The 26,353-nt window shown below is 49.4% G+C and overlaps 1 protein-coding gene across 7 annotated transcripts in view; it reads left to right on the top strand.

The window, feature by feature from the left end:
- The window catches only part of LRSAM1 (leucine rich repeat and sterile alpha motif containing 1), a gene marked incomplete at its 5' end in the record, with an annotated part of 40,183 nt that overhangs the window by 8,001 nt on the left and 5,829 nt on the right, over positions 1-26,353 (top strand). For 3 of the 7 annotated variants that reach the window (XM_079706775.1, XM_079706776.1, XM_079706774.1), the window contains 13 exons: positions 52-142; positions 4,583-4,713; positions 9,198-9,227; positions 9,635-9,757; positions 10,121-10,260; positions 11,102-11,146; positions 12,984-13,054; positions 17,995-18,094; positions 19,457-19,544; positions 20,550-20,624; positions 22,175-22,255; positions 23,829-23,924; positions 25,870-25,968. In XM_079706775.1, coding sequence (XP_079562901.1) covers positions 52-142; positions 4,583-4,713; positions 9,198-9,227; positions 9,635-9,757; positions 10,121-10,260; positions 11,102-11,146; positions 12,984-13,054; positions 17,995-18,094; positions 19,457-19,544; positions 20,550-20,624; positions 22,175-22,255; positions 23,829-23,924; positions 25,870-25,968 — 1,170 coding nt within the window. Of the gene's footprint in view, positions 1-51; positions 143-4,582; positions 4,714-9,197; positions 9,228-9,634; positions 9,758-10,120; positions 10,261-11,101; positions 11,147-12,503; positions 12,663-12,983; positions 13,055-17,994; positions 18,095-19,456; positions 19,545-20,549; positions 20,625-22,174; positions 22,256-23,828; positions 23,925-25,869; positions 25,969-26,353 lie in introns of all 7 variants that reach the window. The other 4 variants (XM_079706778.1, XM_079706777.1, XM_079706773.1 and 1 more) reach the window with 3 other exon arrangements.

Below are 26,353 nucleotides of genomic sequence, written 5' to 3'. Positions count from 1 at the left end.
TTGAGCAGTGAAGTGAACGACGTATAAAGAGGGGTCCCCTTGTGTCTGCAGACTCTGAGCCTGGACGCGTCATCCATGGTCTACCCCCCACAGGAAGTGTGCGGCGCCGGCACCGAGGCCATCCAGCAGTTCCTCTGCAAAGGTAAAGCCAGGCAGCCTGCCTCCTTCACTCAGGGAGCACCAGACGTGACCCCTGGGACTGCTCTGCGCCAACCAGGTGGCTGGGGGACGCCACGGTCCCTGCCTGCTCAGAGCTCTCCAGGTCTGGCAGGAGAAACAGGCAAAGCAGGTCGTCACACAAGGAAATACGATTACCAATCGTGGCTACAAGAGAGTAGAACGGGGCCCCTGGTTTAGGCTGGGCCCTCGGGGAAGGTCTTTCCAAGAAAGTGGCTCGACTGAAACCTGAGGGTTGATTAGAAAAGAGAGAAGGATGTTCCTGGCAGAAGGAGGTGCACGTTGAAGGGCCTGGAGGGGCGGGGGAGCTGGAAGCATGACGGAGAGAAGGCCAGGAGGCTGGTGCACAAGTAGAGGCGAGAGGAGCAGACGAGGCTGGAGAGGGCACCCGGCCGGGATCAGACAGGAGGGGGTTTCATCAGAGTCGCTTTTTACAAAGACCACTCCGGCCGCAGTAAAGAGGAGGGATTGGAGGAAGCAAGGACGGGGACCAGTTAGGAAGTCACTGGGGTCATCCGGGAGAGAGGCCACCATGGGGTGGACTTGGAGGAGCGGCGAGAACCCAGGGCCACCCCTGGACTGGGTGCCAGGAGGGGAAAGCAGTACACCCAGTTACCTCCTGTCAGCCTGGATGTGCTGAATTAGGGGCTCTTGTCCACCTGTGGAAATTTTAGAACATGGCCAGGACTTGCATACATATGGTCATCTGATTTGTGACAGAGGTGCCATTGCAAAGCAGTGAGAAAGAAAAGCAAAGGTCTTTTCAATAAACAATTCTGAATCAATTGGATATTCATGTGGGGAAAAAAAAGAACATTAACCTAACCTCTTCCTTAGACAGGCAGCACTAACCATAAAAGACTGATAGATTAGATTTCATTAAATCAAAAACTTCTCCTCTTCAAAAAACACCACATGGGGAAAGAAAAGGCAAGCCATAAAGTTGGAGTCGATATCTGCAATGCATACATATCCAACAAAGGACTTATTCCTAGGAGACAAAAAGAACTACAGATCAATAAGGAAAAGCTGTTGTCAAAAGACTTGAATCAGAATTTTATAGAAGAGATTATCCAGAGGGCCAATAGTATCTGATAAAAGTGCTCAACATGGTTTTAGTCAATTAAAAATGCAGATTAACCCAGGGATGCAAGGATTCTTCAATATACTCAGATCAGTCAATGTGATACACCACATTAACAAATTAATGTGCGCCGCAACGAGAGAGGCCACAACAGTGAGAGGCCTGCGTACCGCAAAAAAAAAAAAAAAAAGAGAGAGAGAGACATGCACCACAGTGTTCATTGCAGCACTATTTACAATATCCAGGGCATGGAACCAACCTAAATGTCCATCAACAGATGAATGGATAAGGAAGATGTGGCACATATATACAATGGAATATTTACTCAGCCATAAAAAGAAACAAAATTGAGTTATTTGTAGTGAGGTGGATGGACCTAGAGTCTGTCATACAGAGTGAAGTAAGTCAGAAAGAGAAAAACAAATACCGTATGCTAACACATATATATGGAATCTAAAAAAAAAAAAAGATACTGATGAACCTAGTTGCAGGGTAGGAATAAAGAGGTAGATATAGAAAATGGACTTGATGACATGGGGTGGGAGGGAGAAGCTGGGGTGAAGTGAGAGTAGCATCGACATATATACACTACGGAATGTAAAATAGTTGGCTGGTGGGAAGCAGCCGCATAGCACAGGGAGATTGGCTCGGTGCTTTGTGATGACCTAGAGGGGTGGGATAGGGAGGATGGGAGGGAGGCTCAAGAGGGAGGGGATATGGGGACATGTGTATGCATATGGCTGATTTGCTGTGTTGTGCAACAGAAACTAACACAGTATTGTGAAGCAATTACACTCCAATAAACATCTATTTTAAAAAATGCAAATTAAGACTGCAAAGAAGGACTTCGCTGGTGGCATAGTGGTTAAGAATCCGCCTGCCGAGGCAGGGGACATGGGTTCGAGCCCTGATCCGGGAAGATACCACATGCCATGGAGCAACTAAGCCCGTGCGCCACAACTACTGAGCCTGCGCTCTAGATCCTGCGAGCCACAACTACAGAGCCCAGGTGCCACAACTACTAAAGCCCATGTGCCTAGAGCCCGTGCCCCACAACAAGAGAAGCCACTGCAATGAGAAGCCTGCGCACCACAACAAAGAGTAGCCCCCACTCTCCGCAACTAGAGAAAGCCCACATGCAGCAATGAAGACCCAATGCGGCCAAAAATAAATAAAAAAATTTTTTTAAGACTGCAAAGAAATACTTAAACCCTAAGACACCCACTAACATGGCCAAAGTTAATTTGTCAATACCAAGAATTGAGAAGATGCGGAGCAGCTGGAGCTTCCATACTCTGCCAGTGGGAGCATGAACCCGAAAAGACTTCAGAAAATTGTTGTCAGTATCTACTCAAGCTGAACATTCAAATACCCTATGACCCATTGGCTCCACACCTCGGTAGGTGCCCAAGAGAGAAATGCGTATGAACAAATGCCCAAAGCTAGGTATGGAAATTCTCATAGCAGCACTATTTGTAACGTAGCAGAGTGGTGAGCTGTTTTATACTCACAAATGAGCACCAAACAGCAACCAGAAAGAACAAGCTGCTGCTGTGCTCAACAAGCTGGATGAGCTCACGGACACACGTGGAGTGAGAGAAGCCAGACGCAAAGGAACATGCACTTTTATCAGCACCTGAGCTCTGAACCAAACCTGATTCCTGCTTCTGAGAGTGTGTTCACTTTTAAACATTCATCAAGCTGTTCATGAAGATTTTGTGTTCTTTTCTGTGTGTATGTTATACTGCAGTTAAAAAGGAAAGAGAAGTTACACGTGCATCACACAACAGCTAATCAGGCCATGTATCTACCAATTTAATCTTTGAGCAGCAGGTGATTGTAATGGGTACCCCGGCCAATGGTCGAGCTAGACCGAACCATTTATTTTAAAAGATTTTTAAAGTTATGCAATAGTAGGTGTACAAAAGACGTAAGGAATAAAGCAGTGAACATATGTATACCTACTATACAGTTTAAAAAATAACCCGGGGACTTCCCTGGCAGTGCAGTGGTTAGGACTTGGTGCTTTCACTGCTGGGGCCTGGGTTCATTCCCTGGTCGGGGAACCAAGATCCCACAAGCCAAGCAGTACAACCGAAAAAACAAAATCCTTCAATTTATTTAAACTGTGTAGCAGGTATATGTATGTACGTAAAATCGTTGGTTTCACCCTTTTAAAAACATAAAAGAAAAAACCCCACAGAAGATGTCATACTAGGTGATTCTATGCCCTGCTTTTTTCACTCAAGAATAGGTCTTGGGCCTTTTCCTATCCCAGAATGTGTGGATCTGCCTTGTTATAAACTGCTGTAGAGTATTTCACATGGCGGAGCCCCATCGCTTATGTATGGAAGTTATTTCGAGTTTTCCCCTGGAATGAATGTTTTACCCCACACCTCTCTGGCAGGCAATAGTAGAGTTGGTAGGTGTAAGAGGGACAAGCACTCTGTGTTGCCTCTGAAGAGGTTACATCAGTTTACATTCCATGAGGAGTATCTGAGAGGACTCTTCTTCCCCACAACCTGGCTACTGCTTGGTGAGATCTTTAAAAGTCTTCTAATCTGATGGGTAAACAAGAGAGCCTATTATTATTTTAATGTAATTTCCTTGATTATTTGAATATTTTTTCATATGTCTACTGCCCATTTTTAGTATTCCTTGTGAATTGCCTATTTATATCCTTTGGTAGGGGAAAAAAGGTGACTTTACTACATTAAAATCTAAACAACTTTACCTCAAAAGGATACTATCATCAAAGTTAAAAAGACAAGTTACCAACTGGAAGAAGATAGTTGCAACATATATTATAGACCCAAGGTTATTAACTACAGTATGTAAAGAGCACCTACAAATCAGCAGGAATAAGGCAGAATGGGCAAAGATTATGAATCCTTTCAGATGATGCAGGAGGACATTACACAGGGCCAGAGAAGGCAAGCATCTTGCCCATACACAAGAAATTATGGGGAAAGCTGGGTCTTGGACCCAGGCTTCTTTACTAAGTTCAGGCTTTTTCCATCACCTCATTCTCATTTGGATGGTAAAGAGGCAGGTGGGGGCGGGGGGAGGGGAGGGGAGGGGGCGGTGTTTATTCACTCAGCTGATGCTTATTGAGCTCTTGCCACATTTAAGGCCCAGGCGTCAGGCCTGTGAGCAGCACACGAGGGCTCAGCGTCTAGCGGAGGGGTGCAGTGGACTGAGGCAGGGGTGGGACAGGATGCTGGCAGGGGTGGGGTGCTGGGTGAGAGAGGCCGGAGCGGACTGTTCTGGGTTCCCAGGTCTTCTCCTCCCTCCTGGTCAGCTGGTGTCCATCTCTTGCAGCGTCAGGGCTGGAATACTACCCCCCTTCTCAGTACCTGCTGCCAGTCCTGGAGCAAGATGGAGCCGAGAACTCCCGGGACAGCCCCAGTGGGCCCACGGACAGGTTCTCCAGCGAGGAGGTAGAATGGCAGGTAAGGCGCACCTAAGTGCTGGCGTGCGGCGTTGGGGCAGGGGGTACGCAGGCGCTCTGGGCACTGGGGAGATGTTCAGAGCGTCAGCCCCCGGATTCTATCAAACTAAAACTCACCTCCCTTCAAACCCGTGTGCTTAGAAGCTCTCACAAGGCTTCCTCGGTGGCCTCAGCCCACGAGCTCCCCAGCAACAGCCTTGCCGTGCTCCGCTCTGTCCCTGAGCCCCTCGGGGCCTTTGAACCCCTCGGCTGGAATTCTCCCCACTCACCTTCTCCCCATAACTCAGTCTCATCCTTCAGTTCCTAGTTGAAACATCACGTCCTCTGAGCAAGCCTTCCCTGACACAGCAGCCCAGTTCAGGTCTGTGCATGTTCTCAGAATGCCCTGTGCGTTTCCTTGGGAGCACCTATGTTGCTGAACTCAGGTTCAGCTGCTCGTCGTTCAGGAATCCAGTACTGAGAGACAAGTGTTGGGTAAAAGGAAAGATAGCTGTATTGGGGAAGCTGGCAATCCTGGGTGGAAGGTGGATTCGTGTCCCAAGGAACCAACTCTCCACTGTCAATCAGGGGGCAAGAGCTTTTAAAGGGGAGTTTCAGGGGTGTATAGGCAGAAGGAGGGGGCTAAGTGCAGAGCAGCACTGTCAGCGCGGACAGTCATCTTTTTTTTTTTTTTTTTTGCGGTACGCGGGCCTCTCCCCGCTGTGGCCTCTCCCCGCTGTGGCCTCTCCCCGCTGTGGCCTCTCCCCGCTGTGGCCTCTCCCGTTGCGGAGCACAGCCTCTGGACGCGCAGGCTCAGTGGCCATGGCTCACGGGCCCAGCCGCTCTGCAGCATGTCCTCCCGGACTGGGGCACAAACCCGCGTCCCCTGCATCGGCAGGCGGACTCTCAACCACTGCGCCACCAGGGAAGCCCCTGACAGTTCATCTTGAAGTTGGTTAGGTGGTGGCCTGATCAGCATCATCTTGATTGTTTTAGGTACAGTTAATCTTTAACTCCAGGGTCAGTTTGTTCCCATTTCCTTGAGATTAATTCTTGGAATTGTGTGAGATGGAGCAGTTTGTCATGGCTACGGTCTGGTCATCATGTAGTTAATTTCTTCCACCTGTGGCGGTTTCAGTATCTGCAAAACAGCTCAGAGGACGTGGCTCAGAATGTTATCTATAGCCCTTGAGGAGGAAGTAAAGGTCCTTGACTTGGTTTAATGGCTAAACTAATATTTTGCTTTGCTTGACTGTTTTCCTTTGCTTCTGTAATTTCTCACTTCTCTGGTTAAGTTTCTTCTCTGGCTAAAGTTTCTCTACAGACAAGGGGCAGGTGGAGGACATTATGGGCTGGGAGGGGCAGAATCTGTCCTGGGAAGGTACCCTAGGGCCCTGCCGCGTTATAATCACAGCTCTAAATTACAAGAAGAATTACATGGAAGAGGATTTGTTTACTGTGTGTCTCCCTGCTGGATGGAGCTTCGGGACAGTGGCCCTCCTGGGTCCCTGGGGGTGGACTAGTGTAGGTCAGGAATGGAGGAGGAAGCTCAGAAACTGCCTCTGCCCCCCCACCTGTCTGCTCCCCCCACCCTGGAGGCCCACAAACCTGGGCCTCCGATGGCTGGGAAGGGAGGCACCAGCTGTAGCCAGTTTGCCTTCATATCTTCCACTGATTTTTTTTTTTTTTTTAATTCTCTGGTTCCCTGATGCCACCCTTCCCTGTATTCCAGCACTGCTGTGAAGGCTTTCGTAGGGTTACATTTCCTCTGACAGCTCAGTGAGAATTCGAGAGGGAGGAGACTACTGTCCAGGAAAATTGTGTCAATTTATGCTCTCAAAGTATTTACAACATATATTTCTGATGAAGGATTAGCAGACTGAACACACAAAGAACTCTTTGGAATCAATATGAAACAGAAAACCATCCTAAGAGAAAAATTAGACTGAAGATATATCGATAGGTACTTTATAGAATAAAATAGTACTAAATGATCAATAAGTATGAAAAAATGCCCAGCTTCACTAGTAGTTAGGAACAGGTAAATTAAAACAATGAAATGGGGCTTCCTTGGTGGCGCAGTGGTTGAGAGTCCGCCTGCCGATGCAGGGGACACAGGTTTGTGCCCCGGTCTGGGAAGATCCCACGTGCCGCGGAGCGGCTGGGCCCGTGAGCCATGGCCGCTGAACCTGCGGGTCAGGAGCCTGTGCTCCGCAACGGGAGAGGCCATGGCAGTGAGAGGCCTGTGTACCGCAAAAAAAAAAAAAAAAAAAAAAAAAAAACAATGAAATGCCACTTTCCTCCTCAGATTGACACAGATTTCACTATGATAATTTCTATTAGCCAGAGTGTGGGGAAGCAGTGGCCCCATAAATTGGTCTTGGGAATGGAAATCAGTATCCCCATTGTTGAAGATAACTTGACAAAATATGTCAACATTTCAAATGGGCACAGCCCACAATCCAGAAGTTCCATTTCTCAGTATATACCCCAGAGAAACACTTGCACAAAGAGACACTCAGAGGAATGTTCGTTGCAGCCTCACTTATGGTAGTGAAGTATTGGCAGCCCCCGAGATGTCTATCAGTGGGAAGAGGCTGAATTGACATGTCCTATTCATTCGGTGAGAAAGATCTGTTCAGACTTGGGTCACAGGACAGGTGGATAAGTGAAAAGGACAACTTGAACACAATGAAAATATTCAATAATATATTTCCATTTTTATGTTTTAAAAGGAGGTTCAAATACATAAGAAAACAGATCAGTAATTGCCAGTGACTGGGAATAAGAGGAGGGTTTGATGACAGGGGCACAAGGGAATTTAGGGGGTTATAGGACTGGTTTACATCTTGATGGTAGTGATGATTACAATACTGTATGCAGTTGTCAAAACTCATAGAACTGTACATTTCTTCAAAAGGAGGGATTTTACAGTATGTAAATTATATCTTCATTAAAAAAATGTTTATATATATATGCACACGCATACAAATATATGTATTTTTCCAAAGGCACAAATTGTAAGTAGCTGCATGGAGTTGGGTCTGATAATGATGTTTACATGGGGGCGGGGGATGGGGAGCATGGAATGGGGGTTGGGAGGGAATCAGGATTAGGCCCAGGAGTGGTCAATGGGTACTTCTTATTTTATATAAATAAATTAATTAATTAATTAATTTTGGCTGCGTTGGGTCTTCGTTGCTGTGTGCGGGCTTTCTCTAGTTGAGACGAGCAGGGGCTACTCTTCGTTGCAGTGTGCGGGCTTCTCATTGCAGTGGCTTCTCTTGTTGTGGAGCACGGGCTCTAGGTGTGAGGGCTTCAGTAGCTGTGGCTTGCAGGCTCAGTAGTTGTGGCTTGCGGGCTTAGTTGCTCCGTGGCCTGTGGGATCTTCCCGGACCAGGGCTCGAACCCGTGTCCCCCGCCTTGGCAGGCGGATTCTTAACCACTGCGCCACCAGGGAAGTCCCAATGGGTACTTCTATATGCATGGGCTTTTTACAAGGAGAATATATTCAGATGTTATTTGTATAATTAAAGATTAACTTAAGATTTTTCCTATGCTGAAGTAGGAGGAAAATTTTTTATTTCTTTATAGGATGCTGCTTTTACAGCTCAGACAGACCCTGATCCTGGTCTCAGAGCCAGATGACTAAATAGAAGTGCTGCTAAAAAAAAAAAAAAAAAAAAAAAAAAAAAAGTGTGTGTGCACGTGCTGGTGTTTGATTACAAAACTAGTTCACGCTCCTTGTTGTAAATCTAAACAATACAGAAATAGATGGAGTGAATGTCACCCCTCCTACCCTGCAGTCCCACCCCCTGGAGGAATCGCCATGAGCTGATTAATGAAGCTCCTTTGTAGCTTTTGTCTCAACAACCACAAAGCTCAGACTTGAGTTTTGATGGTGGTGTTCTTACAAGAGTGGAAGTGTGTTGCACACACAGTGAGAGATGGCAGACATCCTTCTCTAGCTATGCCCTCATTCGCCCCATCGTTGGACAGTTGTGTAATAATCCATTGTGTGGATGAACCACGACTTACTGAAGTAATCACATTTTGATGGACATTTGAGTTATTTTCAGTGCTTTCACTCTTTTGAACAATTCCTCAGGAACTTGAGCACACTCCTCTGGGCATTTGTAAGTGTTTTGGTGGCTGGAGCTGGGTACTTGCAGGTGTGTTGTGCAGACATACAAGGGAATCAGATACCCATTCTTGGTCTCTTTTTCGGAGCACCATGCGTTCTCAGTGCTGCATCAACAGAACTGCCTTGAAGACCTTCCTACAGTGGGCCAAGCCCAGTGGTTCTCAACCCTCGTGTCCACCAAAACCATCTGGAACCCTTTATCAAACAACCATCCCCCTCATCCCACCCATCCCAGCCCTCTGATGCAGTCCTCTGGATGTGCCTGCAAATCTGAGTGGTGTCAGGCTGCCCCGGGGACTCTGTCCAGTGAGAACCGCTGCTGCCCACCTTCTCTTGACCCCACTCTCTTTTTTTCCTCCCAGAATAGATTCTCAGACTATGAGAAGAGGAAGGTAAGAAAATGCCTTTTGTCCTCTGTCACTTTTCTTCTCATTAAACATCTCAACTATTATAAAAGAGGGTTCTTCCTGGCTCTAAATTAGAGGGTAAAGTAACTCTTTCCCCTTACATACGTTGCCTCACCACAGTCTCACACAGTCTCAGTGGCTGGGAGGGTGTCTCCACTTGACAGATGAGAAGACTGAGGCTTGGAGAGGTTGAGCCCAACCCCAGGCTCTAAACCACTAGCCTGTGCTAGTGAAGAGCCCGTTTTATTACAGTCGGGCCCCGCGGGGGCGAGGCTCAGTGTTCAGACCTGTCGCCTGTACCATTCAGAGTTGGGGGGTGCATTCCCCCTGCTGTCATGTCCTAACACCCACAGAGCCTGTGCCAATACTCACCAGGATCTACCTTCTTGCAGGAACAAAAGATGCTGGAGAAACTCGAGTTCGAACGGCGCCTGGAACTCGGGCAGCGAGAGCACGCCCAGCTCCTTCAGCAGAGCAGCAGCCAGAAGGACGAGATCCTCCAGACGGTCAGGGAGGTTCGTGCGCGGCTAAGTGGGGTCAGGCCTGTCTGCTCCCTCTGCCAGGGGCCTCCTGACTCAGGCTGGGGTCCCTCTGATGTGGGAAGGTGGTGGGAGTGAGCTCTCTCACTTCCCCCTCCAGGACATGGGGTGGTGGGGGGTTGTCCATACAGATCACCTCATCCAGCCTGCTCCGGTGCCTGGGTACCCTGAGGCCTAGCGACACACCTGGCCCAGGGTTATGCGGAAAGGGCTGGCAGGACAGAGACAGAAAACCTAGTCTCCGCCTCCCAGGCCAGGGCCCCTGGCTGCCCTGTGGCGTCTGGGGGTGGGTGGGTGGTTCCCCCCACTGACTCGGGACCTCTGCCCGTCCTGCCGCAGGAGCAGTCCCGGCTGGAGCAGGGCCTGAGCGAGCGCCAGCGCTGCCTGGATGCAGAGCGTCAACGGCTGCAGGAGCAGCTGAAGCAGACAGAGCAGAACATCTCCAACCGGATCCAGAAGCTCCTGCAGGAGAATCAGAGGTCAGGCTCCCAGCCCCCCGGCCCCCAGACCCAGAGACCTTCCCCCACCCGATACCCTTTGAGGAGCTCAGGACAGAGGTCCATTTCTCCCTCACGGTCTCTGATTCTGCCCAAGGTCTCGGTGCTGCAATTCACACCAACTTAAAAAAGAAGGTGATCTGGGCATGACCAGGTTTGCCTCTTGTTTTGGGGCTGCTACTGATTGGACTTTTGCCTCCCAAGTTTCCCATCTGTAAATAGGTAGGTTTAACAAGTCAAAATCACGTCCCGTGCCAACATTTTGGGTTCCAAGTCACCAGTCACACCGAGGACAGCCATTTGCCTTATAGTGAGACTGCTCTTAACACAGATCCTGTCCAAGGCAAGAGCTGCAGGGAGCAAAGCAGGTAGAGGTCGCAAGGAGCCCGAGAAGGGTTAGTTGGGTCTCTTGGGGAAAGATTTCAGAAACAGGCTTCCACTCCCCCCACCCCCCTCCATTGCCTCCAGCCTCCCTTTCCACCATCCTCTGAGTCTCTTTCTCCTCCCTCGCCCGCAGTTATGCAGTTAGCCTGCGGTGCACAGTGCGCTCACCACCGAGGGCGCCCGTGAAAGCTGCCATCTGCTGAGTGCTTGTCACATGCCAGGCACTTTTAATTTTCTCATTCACTCATTACCAACAGTCCACGAAGTTTTAAAAACTTATTATTCCCATTTCACAGATGAGGAGCTGGGGTTTGGAGTGGTTGAGGAATTAGCCTGAGAACACAGAGGCCCTAAGTGGTCGGTGCCTAAGCCCCCCTGAGCCATTCTGTTGGAAATGGGCCCGCTGGTGACTACAGGCTTTTCATGGTTTCCTCCACAGGCAAAAGAAAAGTTCCGAGATTCTGAAGTTGCTTGAAAATGAAAGGTACGTGTTCTGCTCTAGTGGGGTTTTTTGGGCGCTGCCTTCCTTCCTGGGGATGCATGGCTCTGGGGAGAGAAGGTCTTGTGATTCTCAAGGATTATGCCAGAAAGTTTTCCTAAAGCTATGAGGAGATTCATCTCCTCAGGAAGTATTGAATTAGAAAGAATCGCTGCCTTCAAGTTTGTTAAAACACGTAAGACACTCCTGAGAAAAATTCAGAGACGTGAATAAGAATGTATATATAATGTCCTACTATATTTTTAGAATAAAAAATAGAAAAAAGTCCACATTTCTGGGAAGAAAAACTTGGTTACGTAAATTATGTACAGAGGAATAATCTGCAGCCATTAAATATCTTATAGAAGAACATTCCTTATTAAGGGAAATACACCATATTGCTAAGTGGAAAAGTGGTGTCTATAGTATATCATTTCTTAAAGACACTGCCTATATCTGTGCTCAGAAAGCAAAAGGACATTGAACATTTTTGAGAGGCAGGAATTGGAGGTGGTGATCTTGTTCTTTTCCCTTTGTGTTTTCTGCATGTTTCAAATCGACTGCACTGAGGTGCCCACCTTAGTGATTAGAAATGGAGGGACGGCCCCTACCCCCCATTCCCTGGGTATTAATGTGAATCCCTCCTTGTTCTCAGGGACCCTAGACTATCAGTGTGGACCTGGCTGCTGTGCTTTGGGGGAGCCTCCCCTCCCCGTGGGCCCAGCCTTCCTGGCTCCTGGCTGCCTGTGCAGGCCTCCTGCAGGGGGCTCCCATGGAGCTGCAGTGTAACCCCACCACCCTGTCCACTTCAGCTGGGGGCGGTGGCAGCCAGGGTGGTCTAGACCGAGCTGAGCTGTGGCCGGTGGCATCACTTATTCAGCACGCTGACTGAGTGCCCTCTCTGGGCTATGCCTGGGCTATGCCTAGGGTCCAGGGATGCGCCCCAGATACGGCCTTCCCCTGAGCAGCCTGTGGGGCTGGGCAGGAGGCAGGAGTGCTCAGACGATACATGCTGCTTCCGATGAACTCAGACCCTGCAAGAAACATTAAAGGATGTTGTCCCCCTCCCAGCCACTGTGCCAGTATGGTGTGGGGGGCAAAAAGTGTACACACAAGCAACATGCACATACATACGTGCCATTACTTTTTAAATTTTCACTTATTATATCACAGATGTATTTCCATGCTAAAAACCTCATTATTTGTACTAGCTGTAGCGAATTCCACTATATCATTATATCATAATTTACGTAGTTAGCCCTCAGAACATTTAAGTGGTTTCTGGCGTTTCATAATTACAAACAATGTTACTGTAAACATCTTCTAGATATACCCTTACACACTTATGTGAATGTTTTTGAAGGAAATATTCGAAGAACACTTTGATGGTATTACCAGACTGCCTTCCAAGAACATTTTGCCAGTTTACACTCCTCTCAACTGTTTATAAAGTACCCACTTCTCCACCTTCACTGCCATCATCAGTGGTTATCAGTTTTCTTAATCTCAGCCAACCCGATAGGTGAAAAGATTTTACTTCGTTACCAGTGGTGTTAAGAATCTTTCCATATGTTCTTTGGTCACTTTTATTTAAGCATCAGTGAATTGGCTGTTTGTATCCTTGGCCCATTTTTCTAAGGGAATGTTTATCTTTTTATGCAAGAAACTCTTAAAGTTAACAGGGCCCTAGTGGAGGCGCATGATGCCGTGGGCATTCAGAGAGCATGCCTAAGTTCTCACATCTGGGAGGACTTCTTGAAGGAGGTGGTGTTCATCTGATGGGATTCTCTGTTGGAAATGTTACTGATACATTTGCTGAATAAATGGATTGATTTTTTTCTAGAATAAGAATGGAACAGTTGATGTCCATAACCCAGGAGGAGACAGAGAACCTACGGCGCCGTGAGATTGCCTGTGAGTCTCAGGGTGGGGTGGGGCGGGGCAGGGTCCTGGGAGCAGAGCGTGGCCAACTGAGGGGCAGGAGTGGACAGCCATCCCTCTTTTGGTCACATATAGAGGGCACTGAGTGTTACCCCTCAAGAGGGGCGGTCAAGTCCCGTCATAGAGCATGGGCTCTGAGGTCAGGCTGAACTTGGATTCAGAATCCCAGCTCAGGCACAAGCCGTATGACCTAAGGGGCATTACTGGTCCCTCTCAGTTTTCATGTCTATAAAATGGGGAGAAAGGTAATTATCTGCCTCATAGGGTCATTATGAGGGTCAGATAAGATCATGCTGGCACAAAGTGAGCTGTTCACAGAGCGTGGCTGTTAGGGCTACTCTCCTCAAGGGCTGCGGTGGCCTCTCTTGAGCCCCTGGGAACTCGCCTTCCTGTCGCTCCCTGAGTGGTCCTGGGGCACCACACTGTCCACACAAACAAGAGGGAGGTCTCCCCATCTGATCCTGAGAACATCAAGCCACGTGGCATCTTTAGGATTCTCTATGTATAATACCATGTCATCTGCAAACAGTGACAGCTTTACTTCTTTTCCAATTTGGACTCCTTTTATTTTTCTTCTCTGACTGCTGTGGCTAAAACTTCCAAAACTATGTTGAATAATAGTGGTGAGAGTGGACAACCTTGTTTTGTTCCTGATCTTAGTGGAAATGGTTTCACTTTCTCACCATTGAGAACGATGTTGGCTGTGTGTTTATCATATGTATGGCCTTTATTATGTTGAGGTAAGTTCCCTCTATGCCTACTTTCTGGAGGGTTTTTATCATAAATTGGTGTTGAATTTTGTTGAAAGCTTTTTCTGCATCTATTGAGATTATCATATGGTTTTTATCCTTCAGTTTGTTAATATGGTGTATCACGTTGATTGATTTGCATATACTGAAGAATCCTTGCATTCCTGGGATAAACCCCACTTGATCATGGTGAATGTTCCTTTTAATGTGCTGTTGGATTCTGTTTGCTAGTATTTTGTTGAGGATTTTTGCATCTATGTTCATCAGTGATATTGGCCTGTAGTTTTCTTTCTTTGTGACATCTGTTTGGTTTTGTTATCAGGGGTGATGGTGGCCTTGTAGAATGAGTTTGGGAGTGTTCCTCCCTCTGCTATATTTTGAAAGAGTTTGAGAAGGATAGGTGTTAGCTCTTCTCTAAATGTTTGGTAGAATTCACCTGTGAAGCCATCTGGTCCTGGACTTTTGTTTGTTGGAAGATTTTTAATCACAGTCTCAATTTCAGTGCTTGTGATTGGTCTGTTTGTATTATCTGTTTCTTCCTGGTTCAGTCTCAGAAGATTGTGCTTTTCTAAGAATTTGTCCATTTGTTCCAGGTTGTCCATTTTATTGGCATAGAGTTGCTTGTAGTAATCTCTCATGATCCTTCGTATTTCTTCAGTGTCAGTTGTTACTTCTCCTTTTTCATTTCTAATTCTATTGATTTGAGTCTTCTCCATTTTTTTCTTGATGAGTCTGGCTAATGGTTTACCAATTGTGTTTATCTTCTTTTTTTAAAATTAATTTATTTTTTGGCTGCGTTGGGTCTTCATTGCAGTGCACAGGCTTCTCATTGCGGTGGCTTCTCTTGTTGCGGAGCATGGGCCCTAGAGCGCACAGGCTTCAGTAGTTGCAGCACATGGGCTCAGTAGTTGTGGCTTGTGGGCTCTGAGCGCAGGCTTGGTAGTTGTGGCATGTGGGCTTAGTTACTCCACGGCATGTGGCACCTTCCCGGATCAGGGCTTGAACCCATGTCCCCTGCATTGGCAGGTGGATTCTTAACCACTGTGCCACCAGGGAAGTCCCCTGTGTTTATCTTCTCAAAGAAACAGCTTTTAGTTTTATTGATCTTTGCTATCGTATCCTTCATTTCTTTTTCATTTATTTCTGATCTGATCTTTATGATTTCTTTCCTCCTGCTAACTTGGGGTTTTTTTGTTCTTCTTTCTCTAATTGCTTTAGGTGTAAGGTTAGGTTGTTTGTTTGAGGTGTTGTTTCTTGAGGTAGGATTGTATTGCTATAAACTTCCCTCTTAGAACTGCTTTTGCTGCATCCCATAGGTTTTGGGTCATCGTGTTTTCATTGTCGTTTGTTTCTAGGTAATTTTTTATTTCTTCAGTGATCTCTTGGTTATTAAATAGTGTATTGTTTAGCCTCCATGTGCTTGTATTTTTTACAGATTCTTAAATGCTGCTTTTAATATTTTTCTTTGTAGTTAATTTTTGATAGTTTGATTAGTATGTGTCTTGGCGTGTTTCTCCTTGGATTTATCCTGTATGGGACTCCCTGTGCTTCCTGGACTTGATTGACTATTTCCTTCCCCATATTAGGGAAGTTTTCAACTGTAATCTCTTCAGATATTTTCTCAGTCCCTTTCTTTTTCTCTTCTTCTTCTGGGACCCCTATAATTCGAATGTGGGTGTGTTTAATGTTGTCCCTGAGTTCTCTAAGATTGTCCTCAATTCTTTTCATTCTTTTTTCTTTATTCTGCTCTGCAGTAGTTATTTCCACTATTTTATCTTCCAGGTCACTTATCTGTTCTTCTGCCTCAGTTATTCTGCTATGGATTCCTTCTAGAGAATTTTTAATTTCATTTATTGTGTTGTTCATCATTGTTTGTTTGCTCTTTAGCTCTTCTAGGTCCTTGTTAAACGTTTCTTGTATTTTCTCCATTTTGTTTCCAAGATTTTGGATCATCTTTACTATCATTACTCTGAATTCTTTTTCAGGTAGACTGCCTATTTCCTCTTCGTTTATTAGGTCTGGTGGGTTTTTACCTTGCTTCTTCATCTACTGTGTGCTTCTCTGTCTTCTCATTTTGCTAAACTTACTGTGTTTGGGGTCTCCTTTTCGCAGGCTGCAGGTTCGTAGTTCCCATTGTTTTTGGTGTCTGCCCCCAGTGGCTAAGGTTGGTTCAGTGGGTTGTGCAGGCTTCCTGGTGGAGGGGACTAGTGCCTGTGTTCTGGTGGATGAGGCTGGATCTTGTCTTTCTGGTGGGCAGGACTGCGTCCGGTTGTGTGTTTTGGGGTGTCTGTGCCCTTATTATGATTTTAGGCAGCCTCTCTGCTAATGGGTGGCGTTGTGTTCCTGTCTTGCTAGTTGTTTGGCATAGAGTGTCCAGCACTGTAGTTTGCTGGTGTTGAATTAATCTGGGTCTTAGCTCTGAGATGGAGATCTCTGGGAGAGCTTTCGCCGTTTGGTATTACATGGAGCCGGGAGGTCTCTGGTGGACCAACGTCCTGAACTCGGCTCTCCCACCTCAGAGGCACAGGCCTGACACCCAGCAGGAGCACCAAGACCTTGTCAGCCACATGGCCAGGTACGTGGGGAGTTTCTTGCCTTTTGGGAAGTCTGAGGTCTTCTGCCAGCATTTAGTAGGTGTTCTGTAGGATTTGTTCCATGTGTAGAAGTATTTCTGATGTATGTGTGGGGAGAAAGGTGATCTCCACGTCTTACTCCTCCACCATCTTGAAGGTCTCCAATGTCCCTATTTTAAAGGTCACCATCATCCACCACTTATAAAGAGAAAGATTGTGTTTGCATTTCTGGAAGGATGTTTATCAAATTAACTGATTGGAAATAGACTCAGTGTTAGGGATCTTTTCTTTTCCACCTTTTCAAACTTCCCTATTAGCTATTTTAGAAACTGAGCATGTATCATTTTTATAACTGAAAAATTTCAATAAAAATAACAAAAAGGCAAGAAAGGGTAATAACCCAGAGTTGTTGAGGGCGTATGGTATCAGGCTGTCCTGTGTGCTGCCAAAGGGAGTATGAATCAGCAGGTTCTTTCTGGAGGGCAGAAAGGGTAACTTGTATACATCATCCATGACCTTAAAACTGTGTACTTCTAAGCATTATTCTAGGAAATAATCAAATAAATGTGCACAAAGATATCTGAGCAAGGATATTTATAGCAGTATCATTTAATAATCGCAGAAAGACTCCGAATGCTCTGAAACAGAGGATTATCTTAAACTTTGGTAATCCAGGCACTGTAGTATTCTGTAGCTATTAACATCACGTCAGCTTGTTGACATAGGGATGCATTCATAAAAGGTGAGAAAGTGGTATATTTAGTGTGATAACATTTTAATTTTCTTTTATTATGTTGAAATATACAAAGCATAAAATTTACTATTGTAACCACTTGTAAGTGTACAGTTCTGTGGCATTAAGTACATTCACCTTGTTGTGCAACCATCACCACCATCCATCTCCAGAACTTTTTCATCATCCCAAAGTGAAACTCTACCCTCTAAACAGGAACTCCCCACTGCCCCCTCCCCCGGACCCTGTAGGACCACCATTCTACTTTCTGTCTCTATGAATCTGACTGCTCTAGGTACTTCGTATAAGTGGAATCATACAGTATTTGTCCTTTTGTGACTGGCTTTTTTCACATAGTGTAATGTCTTCAGGGTTCATCCACGTTGTCGCTTATGTCAGAATTTCCTTCCTTTTTAAGACTGATTAATATTCCGTTGCATGGATAGACCACATTCTGTTTACCCATTTGTCCATCAATAGGCACTTGGGTTGTTTCCACCTTTTTTGCCTATTGTGGATAATGTTGCTATGAACGTGGGTATACAAATATCTGTCAAGTCCCTGCTTTTAATTCTTTCATTTAACTTTTTAAAAATCCATCAATATGCATTAAAAATTAACCAGAAGAATATATATCAAAATGTAATAATATTTCTGGGTGACGAGACTATAGAAGATTATGTGTATGTTGTTCAGTGTTTTACAACTAATCAGACTTTCAAGCTGAAGTTACTTCTGTAGTTTAAAAAAAGACTTTTTTCTGAGGTGACTGTCAGGTGGATGCCCAGGTAACGCCCACGAGGCCCCCCAGGAGTGGCTGCTCAGCCCTGTCCCCACCCCACCCCCATGTTTCTGCAGCGGCCATGCAGCAGATGCTGACCGAGAGCTGTAACAGCCGGCTCATCCAGATGGCCTATGAGTCTCAGAGGCAGAACCTGGTCCAGCAGGCCTGTTCCAGGTAAGGTAAGGAAGAGGCTTCCCGAGTGAGGGACTTTGGGGAGCCGGCTCAGGGCCCAGGACTGTGGGGTGAGAGCTGGCACTGGAATCTCCTTCCTCGGGCCACCCCACCCTGGGCCATGATGTCAGGAGCAAGTTACCGCTGGTCTAAGTGACTTTTCTGGTTGGACCCTAAGGAAGCACAACTAGCCTATGACAGAGCTCGAGTCTGACCCAGGCAGTGTGCTCTTGACCATGGTGTACTTATAAATCTCCGGGGCTCATGGGTGGGGTGCACTGGAGGGGGGATGGTGATGGGGTTGCCTTCATGCTGACAGCCACTTTGGGTCTGGCCTTCCAAGTTCACCCCAGCACCGTGGCTTTGTTGAAGGAGCTGCAGTGCCCGGCAGAGCCAGTTGAGAAAAGCTCCTTCGATGCTTAGCAGCCCCAGACAGGGACAGACCAACAGCCCTGGCTGCCCTTGTGTTTCTCCTCCCACCTGGGTGGCTCCAGTGCAGGTGCCACCTCCTCCCCGCCCCCCCGGGCACCTGGAGCATGCCAGCCTCCCCGTGTCCCTGCAGATGCTGGGGGTCTCCCTCCTTCCTGCTGGTGTGACCTTGGTTTTAGGAGTGTGGGCACTAGGGCCAGACAGACGTGGATTCACATCCCACTTCTATAACTAACTGAAGTCTTAGGCAAGTTATTTTCCCTCCCTGAGCCTCAAGTTTCTTATCAGAAAAAAGGGGATAAATCACAGTACCTACTCCTAGAGTTGTTGGAGGATTTAATGGGCATTAATGATCGTACTGTCTGCCACATAAGGGTCCAATAAATAACAGCTACTGTTATGAAACAGACAAACTTAAAACCAAGATTGTACCAAAGTATGGACATATTAGGTTTGCAGAGTTTGGATTTTTGTGCCAAAGTCACTAGACTTGTTCTAGGGGATGAGAGCAGGTGAGAGACACTGGGGTGGAGGGTGAGATGTTAGTGCCCGGGAAGGACAGCTTTCTCTCAGCCTGAGTGGCTCACCTGGGAGGTCATGAGCTCCCTGTTGGTGGAGGTGGGTGGGCAGAGGCCAGGCAGCCACTTCAGGGGGGGCATTGTAGCAAGGATTCCAGTGGAGGGGTGGATGACGGGGCCCCGGAGATCATCTCCCCAGCTCTGGAGACACAGAGACTCCGTCACCCTCCATCTAGGGCCATGGGATTCAGACAAAGCTCCATGTCCGCCCCGCCCCCCAAAGCCCAGGATGTGGCCCCCAGCAGGCACTCCATGAGTATTGTTGAATGAATAAGTGGTTTATCTCCATCTCCTCCAAGGTGCCTGGCACATAGTAGGTGATCAGGAAATGTTCATGAATTTGCTGTGTTTCTGGCAGCATGGCTGAAATGGATGAGCGGTTCCAGCAGATTCTGTCCTGGCAACAGATGGATCAGAACAAAGCCATTAGCCAGATCCTGCAGGAGGTGAGCCCTGGGGGCAGGGGCTCAGGAGGGGGGCAGGAGGGACGCGGGGAGCCCGGAGCAGAGCGGCAGAACTCCATGTGGAGGCGCCGTCCTGGACTCCTGGACAGTGTGCAAGAACCAAGATGCTTAGAGAGCTGGGAAATGTACTGACCATCAGGGTGGGGGCAGGGAGAGGCCTCTCTGGGTGGTCGTTTCCGCTCACTGAAGTCTAGAGAAGCGCCCTCCCCAGGCAGCCGCTCCCCGTGCTGCGTGGGGCCCCATCATGAGGACATAACGGGCAGAAGGCGGTGGTGGTACCCACCCCGTGGAGTGAGCCCCCAGACTCCTCACTTCCAATCCCGCCGCACCTCCATCTGCTCTCCCGCCAGCTTAGCGGGCGCATAGCAGGTGCTACTGAGTGGACGGGACCAGGAAGGACCCCTGTGATTTCCTCCCTCCTGTGTCCAAGTTGTTCAGTCCCAGCTCTCCCCACAGGCCCTATTGGAGTCTCACTCCCCGACCCTCACATCACCTCCCTCCTTTCTTCCTCCGTGATGTTGTCCTGCCGCTCCCTGACCCATCGTTTCCTCTTTCCTTTCTCCCCAGCTCCCATCTCTCTCTCCTTCCAAAACGCGTTGACTTAGTATTTGTGAGATTGTCTGAGGAAAGTGCTCTGTTTCTTAGAGGGGATGTCAGGCCTCGTGGTTAAGGTGAGGCTGAGAGCTGGGCAGACTTGCGTGCTAATGCCAGCCGGTTCACTTCTCTGAACCTCACTTTCCTCATCTGTGAAATGGGGCACTGAAGGTTCTCTCGTCATCGCCTCTTCCATGTGCAGCGTGGGAAGAGCCCTGAGCACGGTGTCCAGCACGTAGTAAGCGCTTAATAAGCATTATTTTAAAAAATTAAACAAGTAACCTGAAAAGTTGTCGTCTCTCTAAGAAACAGAAAAGGCATACGTTAAGGTGTCTTTGACGCAGATTTTGTTTTCCCTGCGGGCCCCCTGAGTGGCCATGCTCTCTGTTGCAGAGCGCCATGCAGAAGGCGGCCTTCGAGGCTCTCCAGGTGAAGAAGGACCTGATGCATCGGCAGATCCGGAAGCAGGTGAGCGCAGGCTGCGGCACCCCCCCCCAGACCCGCCCTGTGGGCTCTCAGAGGCATGAGGAGAGGGCTCCAGGCCAGCCTGACAAGAGGTCTCCCCGGCACCTCCCTCCCCTCACTGAGCCTCATGGAACCTACTCAGGGTGTCAGGAGGTGCCTGGGGCAACACTGTGCATGCCAGCAGGTGAGACCTGTGCCTGCTGCTTCTCATGATGCCCAGGGCTGAGGGACAGGAGGCCTTGACTGCTTGGCAGCCACAGGCAGGACTCCTCAGCTGGCTCAGACCCCAGTGTCCCTGACGGCCCAGATTGAGGAGCTGGGACAGGCTGACCCCCAACCTGAGCGAGCAGACAGGGCCTGGTGTCGGCTGAGGAGTGACCTGGACCTGGAGGGGAGGGGGTGTGCTCTTGTCCGGGCTCTGCTGCTGACCTGCGGGCAGCCTTGGGCGAACCCTACGCTGGGCCTCTTGGCCACCCCCATCCAGCAGGGCTGTGTCTGGCTTGCTGGGCTCCCTGAGCACATGGCCTGGGTGGCGGCAGACAGAGCGAGCTTTCAGGCTATGGGACGCACATCACCTTGTATTCAGCACACTTTGAATTTCACATTTTGCATGGTTGTTTTTTTCTTTTTATTCTTTTTTGCCAAAACCAACTTACCTTTTTATTTCCCCCTTTAATTTCAATCCCACATTGCCAGACATGAATCTCATTCCTCTGACCAGGGGTTGGTGGGGTCATAGGAATATAGGGACAAAGGTCATAGGCACAGGGTAGAGAAGTCACTGGCCATGGGGTCTGACCCCGAGGGCTAAAAGCCCCCAGTCCACCCTGAAGGTATGTAGTGACTCCCAGACATTCTCACTCTGGGTGATTTTGACCCACCAGGCCAGCTCTTCCCCTTCAGACAAGCAGGGACATCCCAAGGAAAAGGCACACTCACTTACCTGCTGTGTGTCCTTGGGCAAGTTACTTAACCTCTCTGAGCCTCGGTTTCCTTGTCTGTAAAATAGAGGCAATAATAACTTCCTAATAGGTACTGATGAAATGATGCAAATAAATTGCACAGCACAGTCCTAGCATGTGGAATCTCAATAAATATCAGCTACTACTATTATTGTTATTATTATTCAGTCCCTTCCATTGCCCTCTGCACTCCTCTGTGACAGCCGTTTAGAGGAAGCAAGAGAATTGGACTGGTAAGAGGCTCAGTGAGAATTCCGTGTCTGTTCTTCACTCTGGTCCTCACCTGGAAGGAAAGCCCCTTCACTGCACATACCTTGATCAGCACCCATTCTGGGCTGGCCCTGTGCCCGGCTTTTGATCAGCTATACTGTCCAGGACAAGAGGGTCCATGCCGCAAAGTGTTCAGGGCCATGAAATAACGAATTCTTTTTAAACCCCCGCTGATGAGGTTCCCAGGGTACACAGGCCCCCTTCATTGTAGAGCGCCCCCAGAAAGGATTCTTAGATCTACTTGGCCATCCAAGAGCAGCGGCACAGGATTAAACCATGGTTAATGTGAATTAAAAAACCCCTGTCTCGTCTTCTGTTTAGATTAAGTTAATAGAAACTGAGTTATTGCAGCTGACACAGCTGGAGTTAAAGAGGAAATCCCTGGACACAGAGGCGCTACAGGTATGTAGGGCTCCCTAGCCTGCCCTGTCCCCCACCCCACCCCCAACTAATGCCCCCACCGCCTCTCAGCTGCTCTCCAGCAGACAAGGCAGTGATGCTGGAGGATGCCCTGGCCCCAGAAGGCTCGTGGGAGCCCGGTCTGGGGGCCGAGCCCAGCACAGGCCAAGGTTAGGGCTGGGATCAGCCCGTGGCTAGGCAGGAGGGTCAGAGGAAGGAGGGTTTCATTGCCAAGGCTCACCCGGCTGCATCTCCATCTCCGTGTTTTCTTTGTTTTGGAGCTGGGTTGCTACTGAGCTCCCTGTCTCTCTAAGTCATGCTTCTGGGGCGCTGGTTCTCACGGCTGACATCACTGGGGAAGGAGCTTTCTTGGTGTTCCAAGGATGTCTGAGGAGTGGGCCCAGCTGTGGCTCTATGAACTCCAGCCTGGGTGGACACCAGGGTGGTGTTCACACCAGGGTGGTGTTCACACCTGGGTGCTCACACAGATGTGGAGGCTGCAGGGACTAGCAGACAGCGTTCTGGACTGCAAACCCGGGGCCCGGGTTGTCCCCGCACAGTCTTGCTGTGTGACCTGGGTGGGGAGGCAGGAGGGGCAGCCCTTTCCCTTCTCTGTACCTTAGTCTCCCCAGCTGTACGCAGAAGGGTTGGATCAATGATGTGTGAGGACGTGTGCCCCGTACCAGGCTTTTGAGCAGAGCCTTCTGTCTGTCACCGTCCCTGTGTCTGTCCTCAGTGGAGCAGTCTTCATTTGTCTCATGGGCTTCTCAATGCAGGAGAAGAATGCTGGGGTCTGGAATCCCACGGGTCTGTCACTGTATGACGTTAGGGCAGGTTACTTCCCCTCCCTGGGCCTCCACGTCTCCCCTGCATAAAAGGGAAATAGCCTTTCAGGCCCAGCCTGTGTCTCGGGGCCATCAGAGAGGAGTGGGCTAGGAAATGGAAAGGCCTCGGCCTTGCGGGGGTTGGTGTAGCTCTGAAAGAAGATGCAACCACCGTGCTTGGTGGGTGCCCATGCCTCCTGCCCGTTAGAGCTGTGGGGCTCCTGTTTTCGGGGTCTCCATGGGGTTTCCAAGAGGAGGAGAAGAGTGGAACACAGACACAAATGGGGCTTTCTCGGGTTTGCACGTCACTCCGTCTGTGTAGAGCCTTCCTGGCTGGCGTGGGTCACTCACCCACCCTCCCTCCCACTGTTGGCTTCTGCCCACGTGCTCCGTAGTCAGTGAGACTGAAGTCAGGTACCTGCTGCTTGTCATTTCCTTTGTTTGCTGTTTCTTACCACTGCGCTGTCTTCGGTCACTAGATCCCGTGCCTGGCCTTACCCCCTGGGGAAGAGAGGTACAGGCTGGTGAGAAGGTGGGGAAGGGATGCTTGGGCAGAGAGGCCCCTCTGCTCTGTTCCCCAACTCTCAGCCTGAGATCAAGGACAGAGCCTTGAATGGAGTCGGACCCACTGTGGCCCCCCCCTGGCTGCCAGCTGAGAACTGAGTGAGGGGGATCCTGCCGCCACACTGCGGGGGCTTCTTGGGCCGGGGTACTGCGAGTTTCCCAGCACTGGGAGTGGTCTTGTGTTGCAGGAGATGATCTCGGAGCAGCGCTGGGTCCTGAGCTCCCTGCTCCAGCAGCTGCTCAAAGAGAAGACACAGCGAGAGGAGGAGCTCCGGGAGATCCTGGTGCGTCTGGCTTCCGCGTCGAGTCGCTCATGGGTTTGCTTTCCCTAAATGCTCTTGCTGTTCTTAGAAACACCTTCATTATTCTAGTAATAGTTGTTCATCAAAGAAAAAACGGAAAGTTCAAAGGAAAAGAATCTTACTTCTGAGAGTTGTCTATTGTTAATGTTTTGAGGTCTGTTTTCCAAACATCGGGATGCACGTTTATCGTGATGCATGTACGTGCCTGTAACACAGAACCGCGCACCCCTTTCCAACCCGCTCGTTTGCACCTGCTCTTTCCTGTCTTTCATGTCCTCTGCGTTCCTTCCGTGGCTGCACTGAGATGGGCCCTCGTTTGGCCTATTGTCAAGCATACTTCCCGTTTTTTTACTTTTAATAAGCAAGGCTGTCTCGGCAGCTAAGTATTTGAGAACAGCCATGGGTATTTGTTTGCTCAGGACAGATGCCCAGGAGGGTACTTGGTGTGTCCAGGGCAGACCATTTAGTAAGCCTTCGACAGGAGTTGCCCAACTGCCCCCTGGACCCAAATGGGTCTGACTCTGGCACATCATCAGGGTGGCAGAGTCCCATTTAGGGTGGCAGGTCAGGGTCACTTCCTCCAGAGCCCAAGTGCACCTGAGTGGTCAGGACCCAGTCTTTCCTGTGGCGTTGTTACTGCCCCAGTCGTCCTCTGAGCTCCACTGTGGGCCAGGCCGTGTGCCGGGGATGGAAAGGAGCGAGACCAGTTTCTTCCCGAGCCCCGCACGAGCCCAGGTGGCGTGTTTGTGCCAGTCAGAAGCTGCCTGTTCCTCACGGTGACTCCCTGCCTTCACCTTTAAATTGCATCAATGTGTGACCCACGCCCTGAGTGCCGTGGAGGGGCAGCCGTGCCGTGGCCGTGTGCTCCCGCCCTCAAGGGGCCTCGGGGACTCACTGTGCACCTCATCAGGACCTGACCATCAGGGTCATGGGCTCCCAAAGAGAGGTGCGCCCACAGCCCAGAGAGGGCCAGGCTGGAAAAGGGGAGCCAGCTCAGCAAGGTACAGGAGGGACCACTAGAGGGGGCTGGGGAGATGCATGCAGTGTAACCCTGCCGCCCACATCACATGGACCCCCAGCGCGAGGCTGCAGTCCTTGGTAGGTGGCTTGGTGGTTGAGAGCACAGGCTCCGAGCAAGACAGACCTGGGTCTGAATCCTGGCCACGACACGGGCAGCTCTTTGACCTTGGGCTGACTGGTATTCACTCTGAACTAATCACTCAGTTTCTTCACCTGTGAAGTAGAAACTACTTCACAGAATTGTGAGAATTAAGTACAAGGGCATCTCCCAGTACACAGCACGGTCTGGCACGAAGTGCCCTGACGTTGCTGCTGCTGCTGCTGCTGTTAGTATCGTGTGTTCACTGCTGTGTCGCAGCACCCAGAACGGTGCCTGGCCCAGAACAACACTCAGGAATGTTTGAGTGATGGAATGGAGGAATCGGCTTGAATAGCATGTTTATAATTCTCCGGCTTTGTCAGGTGAAGCCCACTCCGGAAGCTGAAGGTGTCCTTAGAATCTTATTTCTCTCCCTGCCTGGCACCCAGAGGACACACCAAGCCTTCTTGGGGGAAGGAGACGGCTGCCTAGTACTTTGCTCTTCCCATAAGCAGATGAGAAGGTGTCCCCCTCCAAGTCATGATGCCCGGGGAAGGGGGGGCGGGCACCAGGTGTCAGCAGCCCAGGTTCCAGTCCCCCCACCAGGTATGCTGTGTCTGAGATCGTTCTCAGCAGTAAAGTGGGGGTAGTGATGCCTCCTGCCTTTCCGGGCTCAGCAGTTTAAAGGGCGAGGCAACAGTGGGTAGGCAAGTTCTTTGTAAAATACCAAGTCATCCACGTGCTCAGAGGAGCAGAGTTCACAGGTGTCACTGTCATTGTTTCTGTTCACTGACTTGTAACTAACAGTGTCTGCTTCCTTCTTGGCAGACGGAGTTAGAAGCCAAAAGCGAAACTAAGCAGGAGAATTACTGGCTGATTCAGTATCAGCGGCTCTTGAACCAGAAACCCTTGTCCTTGAAGCTGCAGGTGAGGACTGCTGGCGCCCACCCTGCAGGAGCCTCTGGCCTCAGTGATGCCCGGCTTCCTGACCTGTCCAGTTTAATTCCATTCATATTTCTGGTGACTAAGTGCACCAGGTCCTGTGCTCGGCCTGGGCAGAGACAGAAACGAGAGGGAGGAGAGTTGGTTCAGGTGACTTTTCAGTCACTGCTGGGCAGAGCAGAGACCCGCAGCCTGCTGTGCGCTCACCAGCGCAGGGGCTGCGGATGGGACAGCGGTGGTCCCCAGCCTCCCCCACCTCCCACTCCCTCCCTCCCTCCCTGCCCCTCCCTCTCTCTCCCCCTCCCTCCCTCCCTCCCTCCCCCTCCCTCCCTCCCTCCCCCTCCCTCTCCCTCCCTCCCTCCCTCCCTGC

This window comes from Hyperoodon ampullatus (assembly GCF_949752795.1).
Source record: "Hyperoodon ampullatus genome assembly, chromosome: 6".
Taxonomy (NCBI): domain Eukaryota; kingdom Metazoa; phylum Chordata; class Mammalia; order Artiodactyla; family Ziphiidae; genus Hyperoodon; species Hyperoodon ampullatus.
Note: the sequence above shows the minus strand (reverse complement) of the source record. Positions and strands in the feature narration are given on the sequence as shown.